Here is a 14,484-nt window from a genome sequence, read left to right as displayed (position 1 = left end):
TCCCTACTCCCTACATTTAGTAGGGCTATGATGTCCCTACTCCCTACATTTAGTAGGGCTATGATGTCCCTACTCCCCTACATTTAGTAGGGCTATGATGTCCCTACTCCCCTACATTTAGTAGAGATGTCCCTACTCCCTGACATTTAGTAGGGCTATGATGTCCCCACTCCCCAACATTTAGTAGGGCTATGATGTCCCTACTCCCCTACATTTAGTAGGGCTATGATGTCCCTACTCCCCTACATTTAGTAGAGCTATGATGTCCCTACTCCCCTACATTTAGTAGAGCTATGATGTCCCTACTCCCCTACATTTAGTAGAGCTATGATGTCCCTACTCCCCTACATTTAGTAGAGCTATGATGTCCCTACTCCCCTACATTTAGTAGAGCTATGATGTCCCTACTCCCCGACATTTAGTAGAGCTATGATGTCCCTACTCCCCGACATTTAGTAGAGCTATGATGTCCCTACTCCCCTACATTTAGTAGAGCTATGATGTCCCTACTCCCCGACATTTAGTAGAGCTATGATGTCCCTACTCCCCGACATTTAGTAGAGCTATGATGTCCCTACTCCCCGACATTTAGTAGAGCTATGATGTCCCTACTCCCCGACATTTAGTAGGGCTATGATGTCCCTACTCCCCGACATTTAGTAGAGCTATGATGTCCCTACTCCCCTACATTTAGTAGGGCTATGATGTCCCTACTCCCCTACATTTAGTAGGGCTATGATGTCCCTACTCCCCTACATTTAGTAGAGATGTGATGTCCCTACTCTCCTACCTTTAGTAGAGCTATGATGTCCCTACTCCCCTACATTTAGTAGAGCTATGATGTCCCTACTCCCCTACATTTAGTAGAGATGTGATGTCCCTACTCCCCTACATTTAGTAGGGCTATGATGTCCCTACTCCCCTACATTTAGTAGGGCTATGATGTCCCTACTCCCCTACATTTAGTAGAGCTATGATGTCCCTACTCCCCTACGTTTAGTACAGCTATGATGTCCCTACTCCCCTACATTTAGTAGAGCTGTGATGTCCCTACTCCCCTACATTTAGTAGAGATGTGATGTCCCTACTCCCCTACATTTAGTACAGCTATGATGTCTCTACTCCCCTACATTTAGTAGAGCTATGATGTCCCTACTCCCCTACATTTAGTAGAGCTATGATGTCCCTACTCCCCTACATCTAGTAGAGCTATGATGTTCCTACTCCCCTACATTTAGTAGAGATGTGATGTCCCTACTCCCCTACATGTAGTAGAGCTATGATGTCTCTACTCCCCTACATTTAGTAGATGTGATGTCCCTACTCCCCTACATTTAGTAGAGCTATGATGTCCCTACTCCCCTACATCTAGTAGAGCTATGATGTCCCTACTCCCCTACATTTAGTAGAGCTATGATGTCCCTACTCCCCTACATTTAGTAGAGCTATGATGTCCCTACTCCCCTACATTTAGTAGAGCTATGATGTCCCTACTCCCCTACATTTAGTAGAGCTATGATGTCCCTACTCCCCTACATTTAGTAGAGCTATGATGTCCCTACTCCCCTACATTTAGTAGAGCTATGATGTCCCTACTCCCCTACATTTAGTAGAGCTATGATGTCCCTACTCCCCTACATTTAGTAGGGCTATGATGTCCCTACTCCCCTACATTTAGTAGAGCAATGATGTCCCTACTCCCCTACATTTAGTAAAGCTATGATGTCCCTACTCCCTACATTTAGTAGAGCTATGATGTCCCTACTCCCCTACATTTAGTAGAGCTATGATGTCCCTACTCCCCTACATTTAGTAGGGCTATGATGTCCCTACTCCCCTACATTTAGTAGAGCTATGATGTCCCTACTCCCTACATTTAGTAGGGCCCCTACTCCTCTATTTAGTAGGGCTATGATGTCCCTACTCCCCTTCATTTAGTAGAGGCTATGATGTCCCTACTCCCTACATTTAGTAGGGCTATGATGTCCCTACTCCCCTACATTTAGTAGAGCTATGATGTCCCTACTCCCTACATTTAGTTGAGCTATGATGTCCCTACTCCCTACATTTAGTAGAGCTACGATGTCCCTACTCCCCTACATTTAGTAGAGCTATGATGTCCCTACTCCCCTACATTTAGTAGAGCTATGATGTCCCTACTCCCCTACATTTAGTAGAGCTATGATGTTCCTACTCCCCTTCATTTAGTAGAGCTATGATGTCCCTACTCCCCTACATTTAGTAGAGCTATGATGTCCCTACTCCCCTACATTTAGTAGAGCTATGATGTCCCTACTCCCCTACATTTAGTAGAGCTATGATGTCCCTACTCCCCTACATTTAGTAGAGCTATGATGTCCCTACTCCCCTACATTTAGATATGATGTTCCTACTCCCTACATTTAGTAGAGCTATGATGTCCCTACTCCCCTACATTTAGTAGAGCTATGATGTCCCTACTCCCCTTCATTTAGTAGAGCTATGATGTCCCTACTCCCCTACATTTAGTAGAGCTATGATGTCCCTACTCCCTACATTTAGTAGAGATGTGAGTCCCTACTCCCCTACATTTAGATGATGTCCCTACTCCCTACATTTAGTAGAGCTATGATGTCCCTACTCCCCTACATTTAGTAGGGCTATGATGTCCCTACTCCCTACATTTAGTAGAGCTATGATGTCCCTACTCCCTACATTTAGTCGGGCTATGATGTCCCTACTCCCCTACATTTAGTAGAGCTATGATGTTCCTACTCCCCTACATTTAGTAGAGCTATGATGTCCCTACTCCCCTACATTTAGTAGAGCTATGATGTCCCTACTCCCTACATTTAGTAGAGCTATGATGTCCCTAATCCCCTACATTTAGTAGAGCTATGATGTCCCTACTCCCCTACATTTAGTAGAGCTATGATGTCCCTACTCCCCTACATTTAGTAGAGCTATGATGTTCCTACTCCCCTACATTTAGTAGAGCTATGATGTCCCTACTCCCCTACATTTAGTAGAGCTATGATGTTCCTACTCCCCTTCATTTAGTAGGGCTATGATGTCCCTACTCCCCTACATTTAGTAGAGCTATGATGTCCCTACTCCCCTACATCTAGTAGAGCTATGATGTTCCTACTCCCCTTCATTTAGTAGGGCTATGATGTCCCTACTCCCCTACATTTAGTAGAGCTATGATGTCCCTACTCCCCTACATTTAGTCGGGCTATGATGTCCCTACTCCCCTACATTTAGTAGAGATGTGATGTCCCTACTCCCCTACATTTAGTCGGGCTATGATGTCCCTACTCCCTATTTAGTAGGCTATGATGTCCCTACTCCCCTACATTTAGTAGGGCTATGATGTCCCTACTCCCCTACATTTAGTAGATGTCCCTACTCCCTACATTTAGTGGGCTATGATGTCCCTACTCCCCTACATTTAGTAGGGCTATGATGTCCCTACTCCCCTACATTTAGTAGAGCTATGATGTCCCTACTCCCCTACATTTAGTAGAGCTATGATGTCCCTACTCCCCTACATTTAGTAGAGCTATGATGTCCCTACTCCCCTACATTTAGTAGAGCTATGATGTCCCTACTCCCCTACATTTAGTAGAGCTATGATGTCCCTACTCCCCTACATTTAGTAGAGCTATGATGTTCCTACTCCCCTTCATTTAGTAGAGCTATGATGTCCCTACTCCCCTACATTTAGTAGAGCTATGATGTCCCTACTCCCCTACATTTAGTAGAGCTATGATGTCCCTACTCCCCTACATTTAGTAGAGCTATGATGTCCCTACTCCCCTACATTTAGTAGAGCTATGATGTTCCTACTCCCCTTCATTTAGTAGAGCTATGATGTCCCTACTCCCCTACATTTAGTAGAGCTATGATGTCCCTACTCCCCTACATTTAGTAGAGCTATGATGTCCCTACTCCCCTACATTTAGTAGAGCTATGATGTCCCTACTCCCCTTCATTTAGTAGAGCTATGATGTCCCTACTCCCCTACATTTAGTAGAGCTATGATGTCCCTACTCCCCTACATTTAGTAGAGCTATGATGTCCCTACTCCCCTACATTTAGTAGAGCTATGATGTCCCTACTCCCCTACATTTAGTAGAGCTATGATGTCCCTACTCCCCTACATTTAGTAGAGCTATGATGTCCCTACTCCCCTACATTTAGTAGAGCTATGATGTCCCTACTCCCCTACATTTAGTAGAGCTATGATGTTCCTACTCCCCTTCATTTAGTAGAGCTATGATGTCCCTACTCCCCTACATTTAGTAGAGCTATGATGTCCCTACTCCCTACATTTAGTAGAGCTATGATGTCCCTACTCCCCTACATTTAGTAGAGCTATGATGTCCCTACTCCCTTCATTTAGTAGGGCTATGATGTCCCTACTCCCCTACATTTAGTAGAGCTATGATGTCCCTACTCCCTACATTTAGTAGAGCTATGATGTCCCTACTCCCCTACATTTAGTAGAGCTATGATGTCCCTACTCCCCTACATTTAGTAGAGCTATGATGTCCCTACTCCCCTACATTTAGTAGAGCTATGATGTCCCTACTCCCTACATTTAGTAGAGTATGATGTCCCTACTCCCTACATTTAGTAGAGCTATGATGTCCCTACTCCCCTACATTTAGTAGAGCTATGATGTCCCTACTCCCCTACATTTAGTAGAGCTATGATGTCCCTACTCCCTACAATTAGTAGAGCCCCTACATTTAGTAGAGCTATGATGTCCCTACTCCCCTACATTTAGTAGAGCTATGATGTCCCTACTCCCCTACATTTAGTAGGCTATGATGTCCCTACTCCCTTCATTTAGTAGAGCTATGTGATGTCCCTACTCCCCTACATTTAGTAGAGCTATGATGTCCCTACTCCCTACATTTAGTAGGGCTAGATGTCCCTACTCCCTACATTTAGTAGGGCTGATGTCCCTACTCCCCTACATTTAGTAGAGCAATGATGTCCCTACTCCCTACATTTAGTAGAGCTATGATGTCCCTACTCCCTACATTTAGTAGGGCTATGATGTCCCTACTCCCCTACATTTAGTAGGGCTATGATGTCCCTACTCCCCTACATTTAGTAGAGCTATGATGTCCCTACTCCCCTACATTTAGTAGGGCTATGATGTCCCTACTCCCCTACATTTAGTAGAGCTATGATGTCCCTACTCCCCTACATTTAGTAGAGCTATGATGTCCCTACTCCCCTACATTTAGTAGAGATATGATGTCCCTACTCCCCTACATTTAGTAGCTATGATGTCCCTACTCCCCTACATTTAGTAGAGCTATGATGTCCCTACTCCCCTACATTTAGTAGAGCTATGATGTCCCTACTCCCTACATTTAGTAGAGCTATGATGTCCCTACTCCCCTTCATTTAGTACAGCTATGATGTCCCTACTCCCCTACATTTAGTAGAGCTATGATGTCCCTACTCCCCTACATTTAGTAGAGATGTGATGTCCCTACTCCCCTACATTTAGTAGAGCTATGATGTCCCTACTCCCCTACATTTAGTAGGGCTATGATGTCCCTACTCCCCTACATTTAGTAGAGCTATGATGTCCCTACTCCCCTACATTTAGTAGAGCTATGATGTCCCTACTCCCCTACATTTAGTAGAGCTATGATGTCCCTACTCCCCTACATTTAGTAGAGCTATGATGTCCCTACTCCCCTACATTTAGTAGAGCTATGATGTCCCTACTCCCCTACATTTAGTAGAGCTATGATGTCCCTACTCCCCTACATTTAGTAGAGCTATGATGTCCCTACTCCCTACATTTAGTAGAGCTATGATGTCCCTACTCCCTACATTTAGTAGAGCTATGATGTCCCTACTCCCTACATTTAGTAGAGCTATGATGTCCCTACTCCCCTACATTTAGTAGAGCTATGATGTCCCTACTCCCCTACATTTAGTAGAGCTATGATGTCCCTACTCCCCTACATTTAGTAGAGCTATGATGTCCCTACTCCCCTACATTTAGTAGAGCTATGATGTCCCTACTCCCTACATTTAGTAGGGCTATGATGTCCCTACTCCCCTACATTTAGTAGAGCTATGATGTCCCTACTCCCTACATTTAGTAGAGCTATGATGTCCCTACTCCCTACATTTAGTAGAGATGTGATGTCCCTACTCCCTACATTTAGTAGAGCTATGATGTCCCTACTCCCCTACATTTAGTAGAGCTATGATGTCCCTACTCCCCTACATTTAGTAGAGCTATGATGTCCCTACTCCCCTACATTTAGTAGAGCTATGATGTCCCTACTCCCCTACATTTAGTAGAGCTATGATGTCCCTACTCCCTACATTTAGTAGAGCTATGATGTCCCTACTCCCTACATTTAGTAGAGCTATGATGTCCCTACTCCCCTACATTTAGTAGAGCTATGATGTCCCTACTCCCCTACATTTAGTAGAGCTATGATGTCCCTACTCCCTACATTTAGTAGGGCTATGATGTCCCTACTCCCCTACATTTAGTAGAGATATGATGTCCCTACTCCCCTACATCTAGTAGAGCTATGATGTCCCTACTCCCCTACATTTAGTAGAGCAATGATGTCCCTACTCCCCTACATTTAGTAGAGCTATGATGTCCCTACTCCCCTACATTTAGTAGGCCTATAATGTCCTACTCCCTACATTTAGTAGGGCTATGATGTCCCTACTCCCCTACATTTAGTAGGGCTATGATGTCCCTACTCCCCTACATCTAGTAGAGCTATGATGTCCCTACTCCCCTACATCTAGTAGAGCTATGATGTCCCTACTCCCCTACATTTAGTACAGCTATGATGTCCCTACTCCCCTACATTTAGTAGAGATGTGATGTCCCTACTCCCCTACATTTAGTAGAGATGTGATGTCCCTACTCCCCTACATTTAGTACAGCTATGATGTCCCTACTCCCCTACATTTAGTAGGGCTATGATGTCCCTACTCCCCTACATTTAGTAGAGCAATGATGTCCCTACTCCCTACATTTAGTAGAGCTATGATGTCCCTACTCCCCTACAATTAGTAGGGCTATGATGTCCCTACTCCCCTACATTTAGTAGAGATGTGATGTCCCTACTCCCCTACATCTAGTAGAGCTATGATGTCCCTACTCCCTACATTTAGTAGAGCTATGATGTCCCTACTCCCTACATTTAGTAGAGCTATGATGTCCCTACTCCCCTACAATTAGTAGAGCTATGATGTCCCTACTCCCCTACATTTAGTAGAGCTATGATGTCCCTACTCCCCTACATTTAGTAGAGCTATGATGTCCCTACTCCCCTACATTTAGTAGAGCTATGATGTCCCTACTCCCCTACAATTAGTAGAGCTATGATGTCCCTACTCCCCTACATTTAGTAGAGCTATGATGTCCCTACTCCCCTACATTTAGTAGAGCTATGATGTCCCTACTCCCCTACAATTAGTAGAGCTATGATGTCCCTACTCCCCTACATTTAGTAGAGCTATGATGTCCCTACTCCCCCTACATTTAGTAGAGCTCTGATGTCCCTACTCCCTACATTTAGTAGGGCTATGATGTCCCTACTCCCCTACATTTAGTAGAGATGTGATGTCCCTACTCCCCCTACATTTAGTAGAGCTATGATGTCCCTACTCCCCTACAATTAGTAGGGCTATGATGTCCCTACTCCCCTACATTTAGTAGGGCTATGATGTCCCTACTCCCCTACATTTAGTAGAGCTATGATGTCCCTACTCCCCTACATTTAGTAGAGCTATGATGTCCCTACTCCCCTACATTTAGTAGAGCTATGATGTCCCTACTCCCCTACAATTAGTAGGGCTATGATGTCCCTACTCCCCTACATTTAGTAGAGCTATGATGTCCCTACTCCCCTACATTTAGTAGAGCTATGATGTCCCTACTCCCCTACATTTAGTAGGGCTATGATGTCCCTACTCCCTACATTTAGTAGAGCTATGATGTCCCTACTCCCTACATTTAGTAGGGCTATGATGTCCCTACTCCCCTACATTTAGTAGAGATGTGATGTCCCTACTCCCCTACATTTAGTAGAGCTATGATGTCCCTACTCCCCTACATTTAGTAGAGCCATGATGTCCCTACTCCCCTACATTTAGTAGAGCTATGATGTCCCTACTCCCCTACATTTAGTAGGGCTATAATGTCCCTACTCCCCTACAATTAGTAGGGCTATGATGTCCCTACTCCCCTACATTTAGTAGAGATATGATGTCCCTACTCCCCTACATCTAGTAGAGCTATGATGTCCCTACTCCCCTACAATTAGTAGAGGTATGATGTCCCTACTCCCCTACATTTAGTAGAGCTATGATGTCCCTACTCCCCTACATTTAGTAGAGCTATGATGTCCCTACTCCCCTACATTTAGTAGGGCTATGATGTCCCTACTCCCCTACATTTAGTAGAGCAATGATGTCCCTACTCCCCTACATTTAGTAGAGCTATGATGTCCCTACTCCCCTACAATTAGTAGGGCTATGATGTCCCTACTCCCCTACATTTAGTAGAGATGTGATGTCCCTACTCCCCTACATCTAGTATAGCTATGATGTCCCTACTCCCCTACATTTAGTAGAGCTATGATGTCCCTACTCCCCTACATTTAGTAGAGCTATGATGTCCCTACTCCCCTACAATTAGTAGAGCTATGATGTCCCTACTCCCCTACAATTAGTAGAGGTATGATGTCCCTACTCCCTACATTTAGTAGAGCTATGATGTCCCTACTCCCCTACATTTAGTAGAGCTATGATGTCCCTACTCCCCTACATTTAGTAGGGCTATGATGTCCCTACTCCCTACATTTAGTAGAGCTATGATGTCCCTACTCCCCTACATTTAGTAGAGCTATGATGTCCCTACTCCCCTACATTTAGTAGAGCTATGATGTCCCTACTCCCCTACATTTAGTAGAGCTATGATGTCCCTACTCCCTACAAATAGTAGAGCTATGATGTCCCTACTCCCCTACATTTAGTAGAGCTGTGATGTCCCTACTCCCTACATTTAGTAGAGCTATGATGTCCCTACTCCCCTACATTTAGTAGAGCTATGATGTCCCTACTCCCTACATTTAGTAGAGCTATGATGTCCCTACTCCCCTACATTTAGTAGAGCTATGATGTCCCTACTCCCCCTACATTTAGTAGAGCTATGATGTCCCTACTCCCCTACATTTAGTAGAGCTATGATGTCCCTACTCCCTACATTTAGTAGAGCTATGATGTCCCTACTCCCCTACATTTAGTAGAGCTATGATGTCCCTACTCCCTACAATTAGTAGGGCTATGATGTCCCTACTCCCTACATTTAGTAGGGCTATGATGTCCCTACTCCCCTACATTTAGTAGAGCTATGATGTCCCTACTCCCCTACATTTAGTAGAGCTATGATGTCCCTACTCCCCTACATTTAGTAGAGCTATGATGTCCCTACTCCCCTACATTTAGTAGAGCTATGATGTCTCTACTCCCCTACATTTAGTAGAGCTATGATGTCCCTACTCCCTACATTTAGTAGAGCTATGATGTCCCTACTCCCCTACATTTAGTAGAGCTATGATGTCCCTACTCCCTACATTTAGTAGAGCTATGATGTCCCTACTCCCCTACATTTAGTAGGGCTATGATGTCCCTACTCCCCTACATTTAGTAGAGCTATGATGTCCCTACTCCCCTACATTTAGTAGAGCTATGATGTCCCTACTCCCCTACATTTAGTAGGGCTATGATGTCCCTACTCCCCTACATTTAGTAGAGCTATGATGTCCCTACTCCCCTACATTTAGTACAGCTATGATGTCCCTACTCCCCTACATTTAGTAGAGATGTGATGTCCCTACTCCCCTACATTTAGTACAGCTATGATGTCCCTACTCCCCTACATTTAGTAGAGCCATGATGTCCCTACTCCCCTACATTTAGTAGAGCAATGATGTCCCTACTCCCCTACATTTAGTAGGGCTATAATGTTCCTACTCCCCTACAATTAGTAGGGCTATGATGTCCCTACTCCCCTACATTTAGTAGAGATGTGATGTCCCTACTCCCCTACATCTAGTAGAGCTATGATGTCCCTACTCCCTACAATTAGTAGAGGTATGATGTCCCTACTCCCTACATTTAGTAGAGCTATGATGTCCCTACTCCCCTACATTTAGTAGAGCTATGATGTCCCTACTCCCTACATTTAGTAGGGCTATGATGTCCCTACTCCCCTACATTTAGTAGAGCAATGATGTCCCTACTCCCCTACATTTAGTAGAGCTATGATGTCCCTACTCCCCTACAATTAGTAGGGCTATGATGTCCCTACTCCCTACATTTAGTAGAGATGTGATGTCCCTACTCCCCTACAATTAGTAGAGCTATGATGTCCCTACTCCCCTACATCTAGTAGAGCTATGATGTCCCTACTCCCTACATTTAGTAGAGCTATGATGTCCCTACTCCCCTACATTTAGTAGAGCTATGATGTCCCTACTCCCCTACAAATAGTAGAGCTATGATGTCCCTACTCCCCTACATCTAGTAGAGCTATGATGTCCCTACTCCCCTACATTTAGTAGAGCTATGATGTCCCTACTCCCCCTACATTTAGTAGAGCTATGATGTCCCTACTCCCCTACAATTAGTAGAGCTATGATGTCCCTACTCCCCTACATTTAGTAGAGCTATGATGTCCCTACTCCCCTACATTTAGTAGAGCTATGATGTCCCTACTCCCCTACAATTAGTAGAGCTATGATGTCCCTACTCCCCTACATTTAGTAGAGCTATGATGTCCCTACTCCCCTACATTTAGTAGAGCTATGATGTCCCTACTCCCCTACAATTAGTAGGGCTATGATGTCCCTACTCCCCTACATTTAGTAGAGATGTGATGTCCCTACTCCCCTACATTTAGTAGAGCTATGATGTCCCTACTCCCCTACAATTAGTAGGGCTATGATGTCCCTACTCCCCTACATTTAGTAGGGCTATGATGTCCCTACTCCCCTACATTTAGTAGAGCTATGATGTCCCTACTCCCCTACATTTAGTAGAGCTATGATGTCCCTACTCCCCTACAATTAGTAGGGCTATGATGTCCCTACTCCCCTACATTTAGTAGAGCTATGATGTCCCTACTCCCCTACATTTAGTAGAGCTATGATGTCCCTACTCCCCTACATTTAGTAGGGCTATGATGTCCCTACTCCCCTACATTTAGTAGAGCTATGATGTCCCTACTCCCCTACATTTAGTACAGCTATGATGTCCCTACTCCCCTACATTTAGTAGAGATGTGATGTCCCTACTCCCCTACATTTAGTACAGCTATGATGTCCCTACTCCCCTACATTTAGTAGAGCCATGATGTCCCTACTCCCCTACATTTAGTAGAGCAATGATGTCCCTACTCCCCTACATTTAGTAGGGCTATAATGTTCCTACTCCCCTACAATTAGTAGGGCTATGATGTCCCTACTCCCCTACATTTAGTAGAGATGTGATGTCCCTACTCCCCTACATCTAGTAGAGCTATGATGTCCCTACTCCCCTACAATTAGTAGAGGTATGATGTCCCTACTCCCCTACATTTAGTAGAGCTATGATGTCCCTACTCCCCTACATTTAGTAGAGCTATGATGTCCCTACTCCCCTACATTTAGTAGGGCTATGATGTCCCTACTCCCCTACATTTAGTAGAGCAATGATGTCCCTACTCCCCTACATTTAGTAGAGCTATGATGTCCCTACTCCCCTACAATTAGTAGGGCTATGATGTCCCTACTCCCTACATTTAGTAGAGATGTGATGTCCCTACTCCCTACATCTAGTAGAGCTATGATGTCCTACTCCCCTACAATTAGTAGGGCTATGATGTCCCTACTCCCCTACATTTAGTAGAGCTATGATGTCCCTACTCCCTACATTTAGTAGAGATGTGATGTCCCTACTCCCTACATTTAGTAGAGCTATGATGTCCCTACTCCCTACAATTAGTAGGGCTATGATGTCCCTACTCCCCTACATTTAGTAGAGCTATGATGTCCCTACTCCCCTACAATTAGTAGGGCTATGATGTCCCTACTCCCCTACATTTAGTAGAGCTATGATGTCCCTACTCCCTACAAATAGTAGAGCTATGATGTCCCTACTCCCTACATCTAGTAGAGCTATGATGTCCCTACTCCCCTACATCTAGTAGAGCTATGATGTCCCTACTCCCCTACAATTAGTAGAGCTATGATGTCCCTACTCCCTACATTTAGTAGAGCTATGATGTCCCTACTCCCCTACAATTAGTAGAGCTATAATGTCCCTACTCCCCTACATTTAGTAGAGCTATGATGTCCCTACTCCCCTACATTTAGTAGAGCTATGATGTCCCTACTCCCTACATTTAGTAGAGCAATGATGTCCCTACTCCCCTACATTTAGTAGAGCTATGATGTCCCTACTCCCCTACATTTAGTAGAGCTATGATGTCCCTACTCCCCTACAATTAGTAGAGCTATGATGTCCCTACTCCCCTACATCTAGTAGAGCTATGATGTCCCTACTCCCCTACATCTAGTATAGCTATGATGTCCCTACTCCCCTACATTTAGTAGAGCTATGATGTCCCTACTCCCCTACAATTAGTAGAGCTATGATGTCCCTACTCCCCTACATTTAGTAGAGCTATGATGTCCCTACTCCCCTACAAATAGTAGAGCTATGATGTCCCTACTCCCCTACATCTAGTAGAGCTATGATGTCCCTACTCCCCTACAATTAGTAGAGCTATGATGTCCCTACTCCCCTACATTTAGTAGAGCTATGATGTCCCTACTCCCCTACAATTAGTAGAGCTATAATGTCCCTACTCCCCTACATTTAGTAGAGCTATGATGTCCCTACTCCCCCTACATTTAGTAGAGCTATGATGTCCCTACTCCCCTACAATTAGTAGAGCTATGATGTCCCTACTCCCCTACATTTAGTAGAGCTATGATGTCCCTACTCCCCCTACATTTAGTAGAGCTATGATGTCCCTACTCCCCTACAATTAGTAGGGCTATGATGTCCCTACTCCCCTACATTTAGTAGGGCTATGATGTCCCTACTCCCCTACATTTAGTAGAGCAATGATGTCCCTACTCCCCTACATTTAGTAGAGCTATGATGTCCCTACTCCCCCTACATTTAGTAGAGCTATGATGTCCCTACTCCCCTACATTTAGTAGAGCTATGATGTCCCTACTCCCCTACATTTAGTAGAGCTATGATGTCCCTACTCCCCCTACATTTAGTAGAGCTATGATGTCCCTACTCCCCTACATTTAGTAGAGCTATGATGTCCCTACTCCCCTACAGTTAGTGGAGCTATGATGTCCCTACTCCCCTACATTTAGTAGGGCTATGATGTCCCTACTCCCCTACATTTAGTAGGGCTATGATGTCCCTAGTCCCCTACATTTAGTAGAGCTATGATGTCTCTACTCCCCTACATTTAGTAGAGCTATGATGTCCCTACTCCCCTACATTTAGTACAGCTATGATGTCCCTACTCCCCTACATTTAGTAGAGCTATGATGTCTCTACTCCCCTACATTTAGTAGAGCTATGATGTCCCTACTCCCCTACATTTAGTAGAGCTATGATGTCCCTACTCCCCTACATTTAGTAGAGCTATGATGTCCCTACTCCCCTACATTTAGTAGAGCTATGATGTCCCTACTCCCCTACAGTTAGTGGAGCTATGATTTCCCTACTCCCCTCCATTTAGTAGGGCTATGATGTCCCTACTCCCCTACATTTCATATTTCAGCTTTTGATTTGTGTGTGTGCATCTCAAACATGTATCTAAACCCTCGCTGCTCTCGCCTCAGGATCTGGCCCTGCTGCCGGAGAAAGACAAGACGTCCCTTATGGAGGGAGGGGTGACCCTTAGTGGAGGTCAGAGGGCAAGGATAGGTCTGGCCAGGTAGGTACCTTTAGGCACATTCCTGTCTTTTAGCATGCATCACTCACCCCCAGCACCTTTCACCGTCTGTCACCATGGCAACATTCATTCAATAAATCTCCCCCGTTCATTATAAAAGACCCACAATATGTTGAGTCACTCATTCTATGATCTACTCGGCAAAACACTGTGGTTGATTTTTTGAAGTCATGACTAGTGTTGAGACTCGTTATATGTATGGGACAGTGTATGGATAGTGATTCCTGGTCATAATGCCCCATGAAAAAGATGATCACTGCAGTATCAATCTTTTAGTATCAACTTCATCTGACTGTTCGTTCAGCTTAGAGGTCTTCTCCGGTCCAAAAAGTCAGACCTGAACGGACCCAACAACAACCAGACCCAGAACAGACCCGATTGGACCGAGTGACCAAAAAAATATGTTTTTCAGTCAAATTGCTCTTCTGGTTAACGAATAGGCCTTTATATGTTGGCTAGGCCTT

At 44.6% G+C, this 14,484-nt stretch overlaps 1 protein-coding gene across 1 annotated transcript in view; it reads left to right on the top strand.

Moving 5' to 3' along the window:
- The window catches only part of LOC118396051 (cystic fibrosis transmembrane conductance regulator), a 108,369-nt gene that overhangs the window by 56,929 nt on the left and 36,956 nt on the right, over positions 1 to 14,484 (top strand). Inside the window, exon 13 of the mRNA XM_052466266.1 lies at positions 13,908 to 14,002. Coding sequence (XP_052322226.1) covers positions 13,908 to 14,002 — 95 coding nt within the window. The remainder of the gene's footprint in view (positions 1 to 13,907; positions 14,003 to 14,484) is intronic.

Source organism: Oncorhynchus keta, chromosome 17 (genome assembly GCF_023373465.1).
Source record: "Oncorhynchus keta strain PuntledgeMale-10-30-2019 chromosome 17, Oket_V2, whole genome shotgun sequence".
NCBI classification, from domain to species: Eukaryota; Metazoa; Chordata; class Actinopteri; order Salmoniformes; family Salmonidae; genus Oncorhynchus; species Oncorhynchus keta.
The sequence above is the reverse complement of the archived record's forward strand: the minus strand, read 5'-3'. Positions and strand labels throughout refer to the sequence as shown.